This window comes from Bos javanicus, chromosome 22 (assembly GCF_032452875.1).
Source record: "Bos javanicus breed banteng chromosome 22, ARS-OSU_banteng_1.0, whole genome shotgun sequence".
Taxonomy (NCBI): domain Eukaryota; kingdom Metazoa; phylum Chordata; class Mammalia; order Artiodactyla; family Bovidae; genus Bos; species Bos javanicus.
Window position 1 is genome coordinate 37,828,022 of NC_083889.1, and position 17,877 is coordinate 37,845,898.

Here is a 17,877-nt window from a genome sequence, read left to right on the forward strand (position 1 = left end):
TTACTAAAAGAACTAACAAACATACTGAATGATTTCATCTTTGCTCTCTTAGATTCCAAGATCAGGGTTATAATAATTTTCATTAAGCACTGCCTGTAAACAAACTATAGAAGCAGTAGTAAAATATATTTTAACATATACCTCAAAGTATTCATCTACAAGTGTGGCTAGAAATAGGTAAAAATTACTGGGAGATCCTAATAATAGTTTATTTCAATGTTATTTTCTTATTACTAAGGCAAGATTCACAGTCAAATCATCAGCAGCCGATGAGCCAATCTTTTTCCCTTTTCATATGCCTTCTTAAATTCCAGAAAGCTGTAGAAACATAAGTTAACCTTGAGGGAAAGAAAATTATTTTTTAAAGGTTGCTAAAGAATGTTGGTCCTTCACTGAACACTGCTGGCCCTTCTATTCTTTGTAACTACTACTTTTTGCTGTCATTATAGCTTCTGTCTCTCAGATATAGTTTCCTTCTTTGGAATAACACAAGTTCTTACACTCATGAAATAAGAATCCAATTTAGTGGCTCTGCTATCTGTCAGATGTCCCGTCTCCTGGCAAGAATCATATACTTGATAATACTGGACTTTGTTCAACTAATATAGCTCTGCTTTTCTGAAGTTATCAAGCAACTAAACCAAGAGCATGGAGAAGATTAAAAAATTACCATAACTATTATAGGTATTTTTTATTCTCTGATTTCTATCTTACCCTACTGTGTCTGTGTATTTTTCTCTAGACAATCAACTGGTATATTCTATGTGTGGCTTCTATCAAATATTCCTTTTAACTTCTGGCAGACTTCAGTCTTAAAGTTCAGATTTTATATCTGCTTCTGCCTTAGAATTCTGACTTGACCGTCATCCAAGCAAAAGCTGCCCGAACCTGCCGGGCTCTTGTTAAGAACTCTGTAATTGGACACATTAAAGTCTATGGGTTCTGACAATAGAAAACTTGAAGGCCAAAGGATCATCTAGCCCATAGAGTGAACTATCACCTTTTAGACTGGACTCCATTCAGAGGCAAAACATTTCCCAGATGACTCCTGGGACACTTTTCTGATTCCCATGATTGGCAAAAAAAGATCTGAGAGGGAAACATACCACAGAAGTGTTTAGGCTGGACATCACAGGACTGTGGACAGCCGTGCATTTGTTGGATGGCTGTTTGCAAGCTGACATCAGTAACAATACTTCTTTGGGATCTGTAGCGACCTTGACATCAGACAGTCCTTTTGCCCAAGCTGATGAACCCACCAACCACAAGAACGAAAAGACTACAGTGACGATGAAGTCCTACAGGAACAAACAGAAAGATAAAATAGGAAGAGAAAAGTGAGTTCTAGAAACAAATCAATTGGTTTGCCTTTTGAAAAATTCCAAGATCCCATAGCATTGGAACCATGTTGAAAAATGAATAATAGTTTTGTGATATTAATTTCTAGAAAATAAATAATAATAGTAACATTGATGAATGATTACTGTGTTTCTAAGGATGGGGGGCTACTGTCATAACCTTCCTTGTGACCCTCCCTCTCTAAAGAGGCACTCCCAAGACTTCAGCAGATCATGTTCTAACATAAGACAACTGCTCAGATTTACTGTATTTGTGTTTGTCTACTAGAAAGATGTTGCATCCTATTTACCTAGATAACAAAACACTGACCTGGGAAGGAAAATAGTATATTTAATATAGCAACAGGAATTATTTTAAATGATAAATGCCTCAAGTAGAAAATCTGTTTCTTTCCTATCTGAGGCCATGGTGATATCACTTACTCTGGTTAGCCTTCCCTCATGCTGTGACTGAATTACTTTCCATCAAGATCCTGAGGAGCACTTAAACTCTAAAGATGCTGTTGTGGATATTTGTTAGGTGTGACTTTTGGAGAGGGTCCACTGTGAAGACTGAATCTTCTGAACAACTGGTCTCTTTCCATCCAGGGATTATTGTAAATTATGTAACTCACCAATTGACCATTTCATGTTGCCTTTAGAAAACTTAAGGCCAATTCGTTACCCACATATAATGTGCTTTTTTTTTTTTTTTAATAAAGCCTGGCTATTTTAACCCTATTCCGAACTGTATTTTATACACCCATCCTGCCTTTCCTGTCTTCTTTCCTTCTCATTTTTAATTAATTTCATCCTGAATTTCATATGTCCTTCTAAGTCATTTGAAGTTGTTTCCGGAAAGAGATGGGGGTATAAATAAAAAGGCAAACAAATACAGTATCTATAGCTGCTTCAAACCAGAAAGAACATTTGGAATAGAGAAACTCAAGTGTTGGGGTTTGAATTAGAAATTGGAGGGATGGTTATTAAATAAATAAGCCAGACTGACTGTATCAAATACAACTTCTCTTCATGTTCAGTCTGGTACCTTTATTCAATTACTCCTCCATTTATTCAGACAATAATTTCTGAGTCATGCATCAGGTCTTACAAGGGTTTACAAATGTAAAATATGGACTTTGCTTTCTTGAGATTACATATTTATTAGTGGTCATAGACACTTTGTAATTTCAAGACAGTAGCTGGCCTTATGCTCATCATAAATAGAAACAAAGTTTTATTGGAGTATAATTGCTTTACAATGTTGTATTAGTTTCTGCTGCACAATGAAGTGAATCAGCCATATGTATACATATATTCCGTCCCTCCTGAACCTCCTATCCCCATCCCATCCCAGTCTAGGTCACCACAGAGCACCAAGTTGAGCTCCCTGTGCTATGCAAGAAATAGACTTAAAAAGGCTGTCAGGATGGGGGAATGCTGAAGAACAGAGTCATGTGAAAACTCTCAGTTGGAAATTGTAGAAAGTAATAAAGTTTTTAGACTTATGTATTAAAATAACAGTGAAGTGAAGTGAAGTCGCTCAGTCATGTCCGACTCTTTGCGACCCCATGGACTATAGCCTATCAGGTTCCTCATTCCATGGGATTTTCCAGGCAAGAGTGCTGGAGCAGATTGCCATTTCCTTCTCCAGGGGACCTTCCCAACCCAGGAATCGAACCTGGGTCTCTCGCATTGCAGGCAGACACTTTACCTTCTGAGCCAGCAGGGAAATAACAGTAATACTACCTAAAATTTACTGAGCAGTTATCATGTGATTCCAAGTTTACATGTATTAATTCCAAGTGTACATGTATTAATTCATTTAATCCTGACAACAGACCTATGAAATAGATGCTAATTCTGTCCTCATTTTACAGTTGAGGAAACTGAGGCCCAAAAAGCTAAATAAAATTCTCAGAGTCAAGAGTTAGTAAGTGGGGGAGCCAGGATTCTAAGCCTGGCTGTCTGCTTCCAGAACCTGAGAGCTTGACTATTCTATATAGCTTTTCATGTCTGCTTTAAGGAATACTCGGCTTTTTTTTTTTAAATCTTCTTTACAAAAAAATTGTATTTGACTGTGCAGGCTCTTAGTTGTGGTATGCCAACTTTTAGTTGCAGCATGTGGGATCTACTTTCCTGACCTGGATGGAAGCTGGGCCCCTGCATTGGGAGCACAAGTCTTAGCCACTGGACCACCAGAGAAGTCCCAGGAACATTTATTTTTTAATTTAAAACAAGTGCATTAAGAAAGTTAAAAAGTAGTAATGAATCGCTTTTGATATAAACTTTCTGACTGAAGTCAGGACCTATGTCCTTGGAGTTATTTTGGGGAGCTAATCCAACCCTTTCCCCCCAGTACCATTTCATAAACAGGGATCAGTATATTGTATAAAGTATCTCAATATTAATTATAAGCTCAGAGTCTGTCTTCAGATTGACCTGGGACTGAATCCTGATGTTTTGACTTACTTGAAGCCTGAATTTTGCCCTCTGTAAATTGGGCTAACAACAGTATCTGTCTCATTGGATGGTTGTGAGAAGTGAAAACGTGCATGTCTGCCTATTTTCCACAATAAGATGTCAGCTGCATGAGGGCAGGTACTTTGTCTACCTTGCCTATTGTTGGGTCTTGGCAGAAGTGGTGTCAGCAACATTTGCTGAGAGAATGAAAGAAAGAAAGAATAAATGAACGTACAAAATGGTCCCAATTTGGTTCTATAAACTTTTACATAGGAGTTTACCAGGTGGTATGTAAGCTTGTATGTTTTTAAACATATTTTATAATTAGATAAAATAAAAAGAGCATGGCAATGTCATCAAGGCACTGATTGATTATATCAATAGCTCTCCCAGACAGAACTTCAGGTGCCCTATTTGTACCAGGATTTATAATTAGACCAAACAAAAAATGTCATTAGAATGGAGTTTTTCTATTAAAAATAAAAAAAGCAGCCGCAAGTCAGGTTTTCTATAATTAAGCAAAGTGTGACAATTGGGAGACTATTTCAAAATTCTAACTCGAGTATCAGTTAGCCTGAACTTTTTTTGGACTTCAGGTGTAATCTAAGTTTGAAGCTACATTCAGGGAGAGATTTGGGAGCAAACCTGACCCCCACTCTCTTCCCATCTTTTAATCCAGGGATCTCCAAACTCCAGAATCTGACACCTGATGATCTGAGGTGGAGCTGATGTAATCATAATAGAAATAAAGTGCACAATAAATGTAATGCACTTGAATCATCCCCAAACCTTCCCTGCCCCCACCCCACACCACCATCTCTCCTCCCCCTCCCCTCCCCCATCCTTCCTCCCCTCCCCGAGGCAAAACTGTCTTCCATGAAATCAATCCCTGATGCCAAAAAGGTTGGGGAGTGCTGCTTTAATCTACTGAACCAGGTTCATTTTGCTCAATGCTCAGCAAGCCAAAACCCTGACAAGCCTAGGAGTGCACCAAAGAAAAGATTTTTTTGCAAGAGAGTCAAATGAGAAGATGGGAAAACAAATCTCACATTTGCCTGCTGGAAGGCAGGCAAGGGGTGGATGTTTATGGGATAAGGCAGCAGAGCGGGTTTAGGCAAAGGGAATGTGGGGAAAGGTGAGGAAAGGTGATTGAAAGAAAGTGCAAGAATCCTCGTTCTGCACAGGCATAACTAGGCCTAACAGGTCTCTGCACTTGGAGTTTTTCTGGCCCACTGATGTCAGAAGGTCAACTAGCAGACACTGGTCATACCCAGTTGAAGGTTGTGGGTTCTATTCCGTCTTCATCAGATCAGCTGGAACTAAACACAGCTGATTCCAGTTTCCTTCTGCTTGGAGGACAGGTAAGTCTTAAAATAACTGTGATTAAGGAAGGTAGGTGAAATGGACTTAAGCCATGGTTTCACTCCAATTGGCCAAACCCACCTGGAACTCCCTGTGATTCATGCAAGTCACCTCCTGGACACAGAACATGGTAGACAGGGCAGAGGGCTCATTAAAAACTGTCCCAAACTAGTGGCTCTTAGGAGACTGCTGCTGCCACCTGTGTGCTGGAGTGTTTCCTGTATGCCAGGCACTCTGCTAAACCACTTGCAGACATCAGTAACCTTGTAGCTGAGATCCTTAGGTTAGCCCTGCTTTTAAGAGGAAACTGAAGAACAGACAGGCCAAATGCTTTCCTTATAACTAGTGCCTCACTTGACTACTATGCCATATCATGAGCTTTCTTTAGTGTATTTTAGGTAGATAGCTATCTTAGTTGATGCTAAGTTTCAGTCATTTGGTACTACCTGAACAATTCTGATTTTATGTGCATACCTCTTGTGTTATTGTTCAACATTTCATTTACAGCAAATTATCCTTTTTACGTAAATAAGGTTATCTTAGAAGGAAATTATATGTGTCCAATAAATGTTAAACCAATCAACTTGTTATAGATAGAAGAAAACTGCAAACATAAAGGCTATACAGTGAAAATACTTTAAATTCTAGCTGGGGATGTTTGCACAAGGATTTGGGATCTAGGATCTCTGTTAAAAAGGAGATTCATGAGTGTTAAAAGGATATTAAAGAAATACTAGCATGACCTAATTAGAAGGCTTAAACTAAATATGGAGCAACTTTTCACTCATCTTACTTAATGCCATGTTAATGGTCCACCTAAAATAACCTCTGTGCCAGAGGAGATAAATGCTATGCCTCGTTTATCTAACAGAGATAAAGTATGCATGGAAGAAACTCAAGACATAAATTTGTAACGTTTACTGTTAAGTTACCAGGATGCACATAAAAGCTATCTTCTGCTACCTTTGCTTGTGCTATTTCCTCTCATAGAAAGGAGGGGTTGCTGTTCAAAAGGTGCTTTAATGTTTCCCCAAAACTCTCAATGTATGTATGTGCCCCCATAAGACCCCAAAAAGTAGCCAGCGCAGACATTACTAGCTCCATACTGTAGATGAAGAAACTGTGACCATGAAGGCTGAATGATGTGCCCATGGCCCATTAAGTGGCTTATAAATTTTGCTCTGAGCTCCTGGTCTCACTGTTCCAAAAGAACACGGACACGCTGTGTGGTTGTGTTTCTGCAGCATGTGTTAAGAATCTGCTCAATGATCCAAGAAAACAGCTTCCTCAGCAGAGGGAGCAGCCTGGCTTCATGCTGCCTGGGTGGTTTGTTTCCATTTTGTTGGTTGGGTGTGTTTTTGTTGCCCCCAGCTCTCCTAATTTACTGTTATCAAACTCATTTTTACTAGAATGTAATTTAATATATTAAAGATGCTTGTCCTGGCTCAGTCTGGGGAATATAAGAGGGAATCATCTTTGGTGACAGAAAACTTGGTATTTTAGAACCAGGTAAACCTGTCTGGCGGCTCAGTGGTAAAGAATCCTCCTGCAACACAGGAAATACAGGTTTGAACCCTGAGTTGGGAAGATCCCCTGAAGGAAGACATATTAACTCACTCCAGTATTCCTGCCTGGAGAATCCCAAGGACAGAGGAGCCTGGTGGGTTAAAGTCTATGGGGTTGCAAAGAGTTGGACATGACTTAGGGACTAAACAACAATCAACAACAAAAACCTGTCTCTATTTCTCCCTGTTGATGGCACATTGCAGCTCCACTGGATATTGGTAAACATAGTCAATTTCACACTTCTGTTAGCAAATATTCACAACATGTCAACTCCAATGACTTAATTATCTATCCTATTTGATAGCTTTGCTCTTTTCACCATGGCTGACACCTATATGGGGAGTCTACACTAGAAACTGGGCAATCCAGTGAGTCACACTGATCCTCAGTGTAGTTGGATTCACTTTTCTAAGTCAGCTTTCAGGACTCCCAGAATGAAGCTGTGAATTAGGAAACACAAAAATCAAACACCATGAGAGAAGCTCTGTTCAGGGAAGAGCTTTGGATTTGTCTTTGAAGAGACAATTGCCAAGTGGTGGGCTGAATATGATAACCTTCTGTTCTCTCACAGGTTTATTTCATTACTTCATTTGAAACACTAATAAAAATTACATCTGACTTCTGGAGAACGTCTAGTTTTTAACATGCTATGGCAGAAGATGCTTGTGGCTCAGTTGGTAAAGAATCCAACTTTACCATCTCCCGCCTGCAATCCGGGAGACCTGGGTTTGATCTCAGGGTTGGGAAGATTCCCTGGAGAAGGGAAAGGCTACCCATTCCAGTATTATAGGTCACAAAGAGTCGGACACGACTGAGAGACTTTCACTCATGGCAGAAGATCATTTGATTTACATAATCACTGAGGGATGGTGAAGATAATTATACTCATTTACAGATCCAAGGAGGTTAAATGATATGTTCAAATTGTCATAAGTAACTGAGATTTGAATTTGGGCTGGATGAAAGTGAGCAGCTTTCCATTATGCCCAGCTGTTCTGAAGTTTCGGCTACCTAATTGTGGGAACACAGATATAGCAAGAAATTACACTAAGTTACAAAGAAAAAACGGAGAAGGCAATGGCACCCCACTCCAGTCCTCTTGCCTGGAAAATCCCATGGACAGAGGAGCCTTGTGGGCTGCAATCCATGGGGTCACTAAGAGTCAGACAGGACTGAGTGACTTCACTTTCACTTTTCACTTTCATGCATTGGAGAAGGAAATGGCAGCACACTCCAGTGTTCTTGCCTGAAGAATTCCAGGGACAGAGGAGCCTGGTAGGAGGCTGTCTATGGGGTCGCACAGAGTCGGACACGACTGAAGCGACTTAGCAGCAGCAGCAGCAGCAGCACAAAGCAAAAAATTATTTCTCCTTCACAATTCTCTTTCTATATGGATGGTAAAGAAGAAAGTCTCAGATGGCTGCTAATATGTCTCTAATACCTATTTAATAAACTTAATATCCACCTATCAAAGAAAATTGGCCCCAGGCTCAGAGCCTTCAGGCAAACAATGGTACTTGGCTGGAATACAGTACTCTTTATTTTCCATTGATTCATTTCTGGGTTTATCTTCTAATTATGTCAAATAACACTAGACGTCTATATTCAGGAGTGGCACAGAGTTTTCTTCAAAAATCGATTTTATTGAAGTTAAAAAATAATTTAATTTAAAGAACAACAGTAAATAACTTGTGGCCCACATGACAGAAGTGGGGCAGAGAATGCCTGAAGTTTTGAAAGAACTGCACGGCCCCATCCTGGGCTGGAAACATCAAGATTCTAGCCCAGTGCTGTCTCATAGAAATAGAACATGAGCCAGAGTTGGGAGTCACATATGTAATTTTATGTTTAATAGTAACCACATTTTTTCCAAAAAAAGCAAAAAGAGATTGGTGCAATTATAGTAATACATTATGTGTATTAATATAAGATAGCTCAATATTTAAAAATGTTATCATTTCATATATTATAAAATTACAGATAAGACATTTTACTTTTTTTGGTATTAAGTCTTTGAAATCTGGTGTGTAATGGATACCTACCATACATCTTACTTTGGTGTCAGCCACATTTCAAGTGTTATGTGCAATGGGACCGTTTAACTCCAGTCTATGGTTAACAAGTGGAAGCACATTTACATTCAGGCTCCACTGACAGTGATGCCCTTTGCTTTGTTTTGGGTCACCGATGTCACAGCTTCTTGGAACTTGAACCTGAGATGGCACTGGAAGCCATTTTTTAGCTTAGCTTTTACAAGGCCAGCATGCCTTTTGCATCTGTCCTGGCCTATAGGATTTCTTACAGGGATTGATACGATGGACTGAAATATTGCCTCAGTGGTCTGATGGAGGGCTAAAGGCAGACCAATGACCAAAGGGAGCCTTAGGTTTTCGATACTGACAGTCAAGGGAAGAGACGGACCACTGAACAGCCCTGCCAAATGGGAGCTACGTTTCAGCTTCAGTGTAGGGGCAAAGTTTGACGTGACCCCTCTATTCTCAAGACATGTGCCAAGATGGTGGCTGGTGAAATGGGATGATGCAAGGAGTGTCCCATTTTACTGTAAAAAGTCCCACTTTACAGATGGGATACATTACTTAACCCAGCATGAAAGATGCAGAGCCAAGATTCAGACCCAAGGAGTTTGGCTCCAGAATCTGTGTTCCTAAGCTATTTTAAAAGCACTCTGTTGCTTTTAAAGGCCAATGATTTTATTTACTCATAATAAAAATTAAGTTGCAGTATTCATACTTATGGCTGTCATTTAGAGAGCAGTTACTGTGTACCAGACACTGTGTATCCCATGTATAACACATTTAGTTCTCATAATAACACTTCAAGGTGGCTATTATTGACTCCACTTGACAAATGAGAAAATTGAGGTTCTGAGAGATCAAGTAAGTTGCTGGAGATCTCGCAGTCACTAAGCTGGCTAAGTTTTGCTTGCGACTACGGTTTGTTGAGCTTCACAGTCTGTGTTTCCTCCTGGAAGTTGAACCTCATTATATTCCAGACCAGCTTTGATAGGGGGCTCACCATGTGTCAGGCATGCTGTTGATGTGCTTCACACGTCTCACCTCAGTTCAGTCTTACTACAACCTTATGAAGTAGCATCAGCTTTTCCATTTTACAGATGAAGAAGCTTAGAGAAGGTAAGTAATTAGAGGAATTGGGCCCCAAACTCAGCTCTAACTCCAAATTCAATGGATTCATTCATTTGTGCGTCATTTTACTTGTTCCTTCTTCAAATCATCTGTTCAATATTTAATATTTTCCCATTGTGGGCTGGGTTCTGTTCTAAAAATGGGGTGTGTGTGTGTGTGTGTGTGTGTCGCACAGTCATGGATGGCTCTTTGTGACCCTTTGGACTATAGCCCGCCAGGCTCCACACCAGCCAAAGACCTGTTCTTGGCCCACCAGTGATTTCAACTTTGCCTTGCACTATCTGGGTCGTTTTACATTACTACTGTGACGATACACTATCGCCACACTGTCAGCTAATCAGAACTGTGCAGAAAGAAAGCTGCAGAGGGTGGGGATGTTCTGTTATGGAAAGTAGGTAACAGTCAATCATCTGGTTTCATGTGCGAAGAATCTGGCTTATGCTGGAGAAGCAGTGCAGGATTTCATTTCTTTTTCTCTTAAGTTAAATTTGATTATGATTGACATACTGCACTTTTAAGTCTGTTCCCAGAGAACTTTATCCATTGATTTGCGGTTGCTCAGATGTGGAACTGAGGCTTCCTGCTTCTTCTTGTTTCAAATGTTTGTTATGAAAATAAATAAATAAATAAAAATGATCTCTTGCATTCCTCCCTATAGCTCAGTCATAGACAATTGATTTCAAAATCTGGTTGCAAGAAAGAGGTATTCTTGGCTGTTTGGCATTTTTGGAATGGAAAGAAGGTCTTCAGTAGCTTGCTGCAATGCTGTTGTAAATCATATGCTAAAAATACTCCTTACAACCTGCTCTGGTTTCTAATCGATTCAGCCTAAGCTTTTCATTACAAATAGCACAAACATTTCCAAACAAGTTAATAGTAATATAAGAAAATTAACTACTGTTTTAAATAAATTACTTGAAATAATAGTAACATTATTAGTAATAGATGCTATTGATCTAGTGCCTACTATAAGTCAGGCCCCATGCTAAGACCTTTACAACATTATTCCACTTAATCTTTACCAAGGATTTGTGAGGTAGGTCTTATATAGAGACTTTTAGAGAAAAAAGTATCACTTAGTAGTACAGTCTACAGTCTTTGGAATCAGGTAGCCCTGGGTTCAAATCTCAACTCTTTCTAAGTAGCTCTGGGACCTTATTAAGCCTCAGTTTTCCCATCTGTAAAAAGGAACAATAGTGACATATATTTTCACAGGATTTTTGTCAAGAATAAATGAGTTAATTCAATAAAATGCTTTGGTCAGTCCTCGACACACAGTAAGCCCTCAATGAATTTACACATATTCTATATGTAATAATTGAATATGTAGCAGCCTAGAAAAGTCCATTGGTACTATCCAGTGGATTTTTTTTTTTTTTTAGCATCTATCACCTCCCACAGTTTATTTTTATTTTTTAAAAATTTATTTATTTTAATTAGAGGCTAATTACTTTACAATATTGTATTGGTTTTGCCATACATCAACATGAATCCGCCATGGGTATACACATGTTCCCAATTCTGGACCCCCCTCCCACATCCCTCCCCATACCATCTCTCTGGGTCATCCCAGTGCACCAGCCCCAAGCATCCTGTATCCTGCATCAAACCTGGACTGGCGATTCGTTTCTTATATGATATTATACACGTTTCAATGCTATTCTCCCAAATCATCCCACCCTCTCCCTCTCCCACAGTCCAAAAGACTGTTCTATACATCTGTGTCTCTTTTGCTGTCTAGCATACAGGGTTACTGTTACCATCTTTCTAAATTCCATATATATGCGTTGCTGCTGCTAAGTCACTTCAGTCGTGTCCGACTCTGTGCGACCCCATAGACAGCAGCCCACCAGGCTCCCCCGTCCCTGGGATTCTCCAGGCAAGAACACTGGAGTGGGTTGCCATTTCCTTCTCCAATGCATGAAAGTGAAAAGTGAAAGTGAAGTCGCTCAGTCGTGTCCAACCCTCAGCGACCCCATGGACTGCAGCCTTCCAGGCTCCTCCGTCCATGGGATTTTCCAGGCAAGAGTACTGGAGTCGGATGCCATTATTGGTGTTTTTCTTTCTGGCTTACTTCACTCTGTATAATTGGCTCCAGTTTCAACCACCTCATTAGAACTGATTCAAATGTATTCTTTTTAATGGCTGAGTAATACTCTGTTGTGTATATGTACCACAGCTTTCTTATCCATTCGTCTGCTGATGGACATCTAGGTTGCTTCCATGTCCTGGCTATTATAAACAGTGCTGTGATGAACACTGGGGTACACGTGTCTCTTTCAATTCTGGTTTCCTCGGTGCATATGCCCAGCAGTGGGATTGCTGGGTCGTATGGCAGTTCTATTTCCAGTTTTTTAAGGAATCTCCACACTGTTCTCCATAGTGGCTGTACTAGTTTGCATTCCCACCAACAGTGTAAGAGGGTTCCCTTTCCTTCACACCCTCTCCAGAATTTATTGCTTGTAGACTTTTGGATCACAGCCATTCTGACTGGCGTGAAATGGTACCTCATTGTGGTTTTGATTTGCATTTCTCTGATAATGAGTGATGTTGAGCATCTTTTCATGTGTTTGTTAGCCATCTGTATGTCTTCTTTGGAGATTATCCTCAATGGTGAAAAACTGAAAGCATTTCCCCTAAAGTCAGGAACAAGACAAGGGTGCCCACTTTCACCACTACTATTCAACATAGTTTTGGAAGTTTTGGCCACAGCAATCAGAGCAGAAAAAGAAATAAAAGGAATCCAAATTGGACAAGAAGTAAAACTCTCACTGTTTGCAGATGACATGATCCTCTACATAGAAAACCCTTAAGACTCCACCAGAAAATTACTAGAGCTAATCAATGAATATAGTAAAGTTGCAGGATATAAAATCAACACACAGAAATCCCTTGCATTCCTATACACTAATAATGAGAAAATAGAAAGAGAAATTAAGGAAACAATTTCATTCACTGTTGCAACGAAAAGAATAAAATACTTAGAAATATATCTACCTAAAGAAACTAAGGAGAAGGGGACGACAGAGGATGAGATGGCTGGATGGCATCACTGACTTGATGGACATGAGTCTGAGTGAACTCTGGGAGTTGGTGATGGACAGGGAGGCCTGGTGTGCTGCGATTCATGGGGTCGCAAAGAGTTGGACACGACTGAGCAACTGATCTGATCTGATCTGAAAGAAACTAAAGACCTATATATATATAAAACTATAAAACACTGGTGGAAGAAATCAAAGAGGACACTAATAGATGGAGAAATATACCATGTTCATGGATCGGAAGAATCAATATAGTGAAAATGAGTATACTACCCAAAGCAATCTATAGATTCAATGCAATCCCTATCAAGCTACCAATGGTATTTTTCACAAAGCTAGAACAAATAATTTCACAATTTGTATGGAAATACAAAAAAACCTCGAATAGCCAAAGCAATCTTGAGAAAGAAGAATGGAACTGGAGGAATCAACCTGCCTGACTTCAGGCTCTACTACAAAGCCACAGTCATCAAGACAGTATGGTACTGGCACAAAGACATAAATATAAATCAATGGAACAAAATAGAAAGCGCAGAGATAAACCCACACAACTATGGACACCTTATCTTTGACAAAGGAGGCAAGAATACACAATGGAGAAAAGACAATCTCTTTAACAAGTGGTGCTGGGAAAACTGCTCAACCACTTGTAAAAGAATGAAACTGAAACACTTTCTAACACCATACACAAAAATAAACTCAAAATGGATTAAAGATCTAAGCATAAGACCAGAAACCATAAAACTCTTAGAGGAGAACATAGGCAAAACACTCTCTGACATAAATCACAGCAGGATCCTCTATGGCCCACTTCCCAGAATATTGAAAATAAAAGCAAAAATAAACAAATGGGATCTAATTAAAATTAAAAGCTTCTGTACAACAAAAGGAACTATAAGCAAGGTGAAAAGACAGCCTTCAGAATGGGAGAAAATAATAGCAAATGAAGCAACTGACAAACAACTAATCTCAAAAATATACAAGCAACTCCTGCAGCTCAATTCCAGAAAAATAAACAACCCAATCAAAAAATGGGCCAAAGAACTAAATAGACATTTCTCCAAAGAAGACATACAGATGGCTATCCAGTGGATTTTGATTGTCAAATAAATCAAGTGGTTCATTCATTTATTCAACAAATCTCTAGTAAGAACTGACTAGATGCCAGGTCTTAGGAATACAATAGTTAATAAAAACAGACATCATCCTAGTATCCATTCTTTTGGAGGAGAGAAACCTTACATAACCACAGAAGAATTTGTAATTGAAAATGGTGATAATGGATTTTCAGGAAAGGGACCTGGTGTTCTTAAAACAAACAAAAATGCATATGGGGCATTGATCAGTTTAGTGGGGGACAAGAAAAGCTACACAGACCTGGTCATAGCCAGACTTCTTTCAGGTTTGTCCCTTGGGTGCTTCTCAAAGCAGACTCATGTTGAATAATAAACACACTGTGAAATGACTTATCTGGAAGGCCTATGAATTGGCATGCAAAGAAATCTGGGCTTCTCTCTACTACCTGCTTAATCTAGGCCCAAGAAGGATACATGTTGACACTGATCAGGACCAAGAGGGAAGCTGAAGTGTGAAGGGAAGAAGCTTGTTTATTGGGGACTGTGGGGGCCCACATGTCTGCTGAGGCTATCAGCTCTCTGCACTTGTAACTCTTTCCCTCTAACAAAGCCAAGCAATACACAGAGTGAGACCCGGCGTAAAGAGATCTGAGATGGGTCTGTTTATGTATCCAAATGTTGGCAGAAGAGTATTCCTGCCTTTCTGGGCCCTTGCACTCTACAGAGTTGTAAGCCTAGGGAAACAACCAGGGCTGTTGCTGTTTCTAGGTGAGTTGCTAGCTTATGCAGAAAATGACACTCTTTCCAAATAATTGGATACTGGTTTTGACACATCTACCAATAAGTACAGAAACAAGTAAGATGTCTAAGTCTTAGGCTGCAGATGAGGCAACTGTTGAAATCAATTTAGAGGTCTTAAAAATAACTGGGAAAAATCACATCTGTAGTTGGTCAATGATGAGTCTGGAAATTTGGAAATGATGCTTACTGAGCATCTTGCCAATTTTTTTGAAATAAATTTTTCTGTATTGTTTAGCATTTCTAAAATATTTTTTGACCTGCCATTGAACTAGCTAGATGAAATTTGTCTAAGGTTTAGACAATTAACCACCAGCTTTGTTTCAGTTCAGTTCAGTCGCTCAGTTGTGTCCGACTCTTTGCGACCCCATCGCAGCACACCAGGCCTCCCTGTCCATCACCAACTCCCAGAGTTCACTCAGACTCACATCTATCGAGTCAGTGATGCCATCCAGCCATCTCATCCTCTGTCGTCCCCTTCTCCTCCTGCCCCCAATCCCTCCCAGCATCAGAGTCTTTTCCAATGAGTCAACTCTTCACATCAGGTGGCCAAAGTACTGGAGTTTCAGCTTTAGCATCGTTCCTTCCAAAGAAATCCCAGGGCTGATCTCCTTCAGAATGGACTGGTTGGATCTCCTTGCAGTCCAAGGGACTCTCAAGAGTCTTCTCCAACACCACAGTTCAAAAGCATCAATTCTTCGGCACTCAGCCTTCTTCACAGTCCAACTCTCACATCGATACATGACCACAGGAAAAACCATAGCCTTGACTAGATGAACCTTTGTTGGCAAAGTAATGTCTCTGCTTTTGACTATGCTATCTAGGTTGGTCATAACTTTCCTTCCAAGGAGTAAGCGTCTTTTAATTTCATGGCTGCAGTCATCATCTGCAGTGATTTTGGAGCCCCCCAAAAAAAGTTTGACACTGTTTCCACTGTTTCCCCATCTATTTCCCATGAAGTGATGGGACCAGATGCCATGATCTTCGTTTTCTGAATGTTGAGCTTGAAGCCAACTTTTTCACTCTCCACTTTCACTTTCATCAAGAGGCTTTTGAGTTCCTCTTCACTTTCTGCCATAAGGGTGGTGTCATCTGCATATCTGAGGTGATTGATATTTCTCCCGGGAATCTGGATTCCAGCTTGTGTTTCTTCCAGCCCAGCGTTTCTCATGATGTACTCTGCATATAGTTAAATAAGCAGGGTGACAGTATACAGCCTTGACATACTCCTTTTCCTATTTGGAACCAGTCTGTTGTTCCATGTCCAATTCTAACTGTTGCTTCCTGACCTGCATATAGATTTCTCAAAAGGCAGATCAGGTGGTCTGGTATTCCCATCTCTTCCAGAATTTTCCACAGTTTATTTTGATCTACACAGTCAAAGGCCTTGGCATAGTCAATAAAGCAGAAATAGATGTTTTTCTGGAACTCTCTTGCTTTTTCCATGATCCAGTGGATGTTGGTAATTTGATCTCTGGTTCCTCTGCCTTTTCTAAAACCAGCTTGAACATCAGGAAGTTCACGGTTCACATATTGCTGAAGCCTGGCTTGGAGAATTTTGAGCATTACTTTACTAGCGTGTGAGATGGGTGCAATTGTGCAGTAGTTTTGCATTCTTTGGCATTGCCTTTCTTTGGGATTGGAATGAAAACTGACCTTTTCCAGTCCAGCTTGGTTTACTTGGCAATAAACATTTGGGTACTGTAAACATTTCAGGAAACAACAGATGTCAGGCAACATATAGATGAAACATCTGGAGGAAACACAATATATAGGAGATATGGCAAGATCTAGAAGTCAAGAGCAGCCATATTTGAACTTTACCACTCACATGTACCCTGGGCTACAATGTTCTTACATTGTAGTAACAAAACCACTCCATCACAATTATACATATATATGTGTATACATAGATGCTTCCCAGGTGGCACAGTGGTAAAGAATCTGCCTGCCAATGCAAGAGAGGCAAGAGGTGTCGGTTCGATTCCTGAGTTGGGAGGATCCCCTGGATGAAGAAATAGCTACCTACTCCAGTATTCTTGCCTGGAAAATTCGATGGACAGAGAAGCCTGATGGGCTACAGTCCATGTGGTTGCAAAGAGTCAGGCAAGACTGAATGACTGAGCATGCACGCACATAGATAAATAGATCTCTCTTTCTATGTGTATGCATACACATACACACCACACACAGTGTTTAAAAAACAGATAACACACAACTACGTTTTTTCTTCCATACAATGACAAACAGTAGAGACATGAATATTTAAAATACCAGGCAATCCAAAGAAATGTCCTAATTGGTCTAAGTAAATTTAAGTTGTCCCCTCACCAACCTATATTTAAAAATGGATGCATTTTCTAGAAAATCATTTCAAGTAAGCTATACTGAGAAATGGTGACTCTGAAAATGACAGCAGACCTTTTAGGGGCCACCTTCTGAACCCTTCAGGTTCCTCTTTGAACTCTGCTCTGTGTTCTCTTGCTATCACTTTTCTTGAAGCTGGAAACACATGCATACCTTCCTTCTCCAGAATTACATAAGTTAGAGTGGGAAGGAACTGCCGACGAGATAAATCCAGGCTGTCAAATACTCCTTTGAAAACATGATCCTATTATTAGCTTACTATTCTACACTACTGAAATCTCCAGATAGGACATGATATGCATGGCTGGAAATAATACAGTGAAGAAAACCTAATCACAGATTTAAAATTTTTCTGGGCTTCAGTGTTTACATCTGTAACATGGAAGAGGAGTGCCTGACTTACAAGATTGGTGTGAGGGTTATAAATACAAATGTTAATCATGGGGACTGCAGTCTTTTCAGTTAATGCATTTTCAGATGCATTAACAGTTGAGATAGTGACCCTGGATAAGAGGATGTAACCTTCAAGAGATACGGCCTGATTTCGTCATGGTCAATGACAGCTGACAATGAGTTCAGCAATAATAACTTGCTTTTTTTTTTTTTTTTTTACTCTATATTCTGGTGTTCTTTTAAAAATAGATTCATCCTGCTGAGGTTAAATTCATATAGCCAAAAAAATTTTTTAATACAGCCTAAACTT

At 39.8% G+C, this 17,877-nt stretch overlaps 1 protein-coding gene across 3 annotated transcripts in view; it reads right to left on the minus strand.

The window, feature by feature from the left end:
* The window catches only part of SYNPR (synaptoporin), a 298,386-nt gene that overhangs the window by 5,160 nt on the left and 275,349 nt on the right, over window positions 1-17,877 (minus strand). For all 3 annotated transcript variants that reach the window (XM_061396507.1, XM_061396508.1, XM_061396509.1), the window contains one exon: window positions 1,107-1,298. In XM_061396507.1, the coding sequence (XP_061252491.1) occupies window positions 1,107-1,298 (192 nt within the window). The remainder of the gene's footprint in view (window positions 1-1,106; window positions 1,299-17,877) is intronic.